Source organism: Nematolebias whitei, chromosome 1, assembly GCF_014905685.2.
Source record: "Nematolebias whitei isolate Nwh7 chromosome 1, NemWhi1, whole genome shotgun sequence".
Classification (NCBI taxonomy): Eukaryota; Metazoa; Chordata; class Actinopteri; order Cyprinodontiformes; family Rivulidae; genus Nematolebias; species Nematolebias whitei.
The window spans coordinates 92,226,258-92,229,761 of NC_056498.1; the positions used below are offsets into that span (position 1 = coordinate 92,226,258).

Consider the following 3,504-nt stretch of genomic DNA (forward strand, 5'->3'; position numbering starts at 1 on the left):
GAAAAATATTCTCCCATCCAGAGAACTGGTGGTTTGAAGAGGTTTGGTTCAAAGAAGTAAAGAAAAAAACAGTTTGGTTAATCTCCTCCAAGAAGTATTGTCTTATAAACCCACTCTTCATCATCAAATAGCTGCTCCAGATGCTTCTCGGGACGCAAAAGATTTATTTTTTTAAATGTTAGTTTCATTGTTTAAGATGAGGAGGACAAGCAGTTTGATTGCTGAGCATTCCTGCTGCTATGGTTCATAAACTCTTCAATATCAAGCAACGAACTACTCTGGAAAATAAAAGAGAGGAGGGGTGGGAAAAAAAGAGCGATCACAAGACTTGGAACCTCCAAGAGGCCTGGTCTTTGTAGTCCAAGCAGTCTGTGGTGTTAAAGTTGAGCTTCCACGAGGAGGCTGCAGTCTGCTCTTTGTAATCCAGGCAGTCGGACGAGTTGAAGGCCAGGCTGGAGCCAGCATACGCCTGGTGATGGTGGTGATGGTGGTGGTGCCCTGATGACTGGCTGATGTGGTGGTGCGGGTGGCCTGACATAGACGAGGCCGCCATGGGGCTCAGCTGGTGGGGGTGGTGGTGGGAGTGCATGGGCGCCAGGTAGGAACCGCAGTCCACGCCACTGAAGTAGGAGCTGGAAGGGGTGGGGTAGCCCTGGCCGTAGCCTGGCGTCTGGTTGTAGGACATGGGGTAGGAAGTGGCGGCAGCAGCAGAGCCTGACATTGAACGCTGCATGCAGGAAGGGTTAGACGGGGGTCCTGGCTCGGGGAGCGGGGCCACAGCGGGAGCAGGGGCGTTTCCAGGGGAGATAGCGGGGCTCCAGATGGAGGACACAGTGCTGATAGAGGTGGAGGTGCTGCTAAGAGTTGCGGGGCCTGTATGATTGGTGGACGAGGATGAAGAGGAGGAAGAGCCTGTGCTAGAGACAGCAGGAGGTGTGAATTGGCCGCTGCTCTCAGATCCGGTGCTCTCCCGGGCCGGAGAGGACTTCTTCTTGGGCGGCCTGGCCTTGGCACTGCTGCCGCTCTGCTGCTGCTGGCGACACTTTGCCCTCCTGTTTTTGAACCACACCTACAACCAAAAAACACTAACGTTAGCACACAACCTCTGCATTCCCTGAAGGGGAGAAAGGAAGAAGAAAAATACCTCTTCGGCCATGGGAGTACATTATAGAGAAAAATTGAGGGTTATTATCCATCAAGGTTCATTTCCACCGGCCCCTTGGCTTGGATCAGCCAGGGGTCTAATTTCATACCTGGAAGACGGCTCTAAGATAACAGGCTATTGGGTTTCACTGCACAGTAGGGTAACTCAAGAGCACTGAGAGGGTAGGATTGTGTGTTTCACACTCGCACTGAAAAAACTCCAACTGGGAGCTAAAGGCCCTGGCTTTCCCTTTTATGGCGTTCATGAGCATGGTTCAACAGCAAGTGAAACGTGCAGCGCTTCCTGATAAAGTCCTGGACTTTCCTTACATTTCAGATAAAATTGCACATTTTACATAATGAGCAACTATCAGAAATGTCTGATTCATTACACGAAAACAACATTTGTCTGCCAGCTAAACAAAAACGAGCCTGTGTGGTAAAAAAAAACACACAAAAAAAAACAGGCTAAATTAGGCTAAACAAAAATATTAATTGTAAATTAACATTAGTTAAATGTGCCTGTTTTTAAGTCAATAATAAACCAAGATTAGTCCAAAACAGCACTTTATATAAAGACTAATTATTGCTCGTTAAATCAAATCACCCAATTAAGCTAAAAAACAATGTCCCAAAATCCACATGTTTTCTTATTCCATTTTCTCAGAAGTTGTAAAGTTAAATGAGCTTTTAACAATGTGCGGTAAATTGTTTTTCATAAAACATACATGGACCAACAATACAGAAACTAGAAAGGTTTAATAAAATATTCAGGTACCTAGCTTGTAGCTTGCAAACTAGCTTAATATTTACCTTAATTACGTCACAGACAGTCGATATATTAAAACTTATTAAAAAACTATATTTATGCTCTTCAGCCAAATGTCACTAAATAAATGGAGCAAGTAAATAAAATAAAAGCAGCAATGGAAAAAATAGTAGAGTAGGAAATTTTTCTTTTAACATATCTGTATTTTTTAAAACTATAGAAATTAAGATAATGACACCGATTCAAAGTAACTGAACTCCGAAATAGCCCAGCTTTTAAAAGGGTCCGTGAAGGCGTGCTGTACCTGAACTCGGGACTCGGGCAGGTTGATTTTCAGCGCCACCTCCTCGCGCATGAAGATGTCAGGGTACCGGGTTTTTGCGAACAGAGCCTCGAGGACGTCGAGCTGCGAGCGGGTGAAGGTGGTCCGCTCCCGCCGCTGCTTCCTGGGAGTCGCTGCGGGGAAGAAAAAGAAAAAGAGGCAGTCAGATAAACTTTAACACGACAACAAATTTAATTAGACAGAAGACGGGAGGAGAAACCGGATTCCTCCTCCCGTCCAGGTCCAGGAGCTGCCGGGTCCTACCTGGGTAGCCCACCGAGGGGTGTAGCAGGTCCATGGCGGCTCCGCTCAGCCCCAGGCCGTTGACCCCATAAGGGGGCTGTTTGAGGTAGGACATCATGCTACAGGCGCTCACTGCTCCCCCCAGCTCAGGCCAGTGGTTCGATTTCCCCCGGTGCTGCAGCTTGACTGGACTGAGGACCGAACCGAGGCTCTGCACACACGCGCGCGCACACACACGAAGGAAATTATAAAACTAAAGGTCAACTGTGAATCTTTACCTTTTGTGTTGAATTTAATAGAAATGTGTGATGAAAAAAAAACTGTTTTATTTATCTGTTAATAACAATAATAATAATAATAATAATCCCACATTGTGACTGATTTATTAAAGCTGGAAGGCAGAAGCCGCTACAACATGAACCATTTAAAACCATAAATCATTAAAGATTTAGGAGCAGCAGGACAGAAACAAACAAAACATCAGTTTTAGAAGTGTGCAATAAATCATTATTAACACTTTTTAAATTTTTCATCTCAGAGTAATAAACTTTTTTAAAATCAGACTCAAAATCTGTGGATAAATTGTCTCACATTTAGCTTTAACATAAAATAAAACTTAGATTTTACTCAAAAAGGCAGAAGCGGGTAAAGAAAACGGATTAAAGCTCAGCAAAAAAAAAAAAAAAAAAAAAAAAACACAAAGTAAAAAAATTGAAGTTTTTATTTCCACTTTTGTTGTTGTTGTTTTTTTCAATTTTTTTGTTTCAGCAATAAATCTCAATTATTGACAGACGTGTCCATTTTTACCAAACAATAAACCTTTTTTTTCTTGATAGAAATAAAATATATAAATCTGTAAGTTGACAAATACACAGAATAAAATATGTTAAAAAAATTAAAATAAAAATTAGCACTAATTAAATTTTATTCCTGGTAAACTTTAATACAGTTAAAGAAAAAAAAGTGTTTTTGTGTGTTGCTGCGTGGTCACACACACACATAAAAAAAAAAAAAAAAATAATATATA

At 42.2% G+C, this 3,504-nt stretch overlaps 1 protein-coding gene across 1 annotated transcript; it reads right to left on the bottom strand.

Annotated features, from left to right (window-relative positions):
* Positions 1-290: 290 nt before the first annotated feature.
* Positions 291-2,595, bottom strand: otx1 (orthodenticle homeobox 1). The gene is made up of 3 exons (XM_037688322.1): positions 2,499-2,595; positions 2,217-2,368; positions 291-1,069 (listed from the first exon to the last, which is right to left on the bottom strand). The coding sequence occupies exons 1-3, from the start codon at positions 2,593-2,595 to the stop codon at positions 320-322; spliced, it is 999 nt and encodes a 332-aa protein (XP_037544250.1). The 3' UTR covers positions 291-319.
* Between the last annotated feature and the right edge of the window lie 909 nt (positions 2,596-3,504).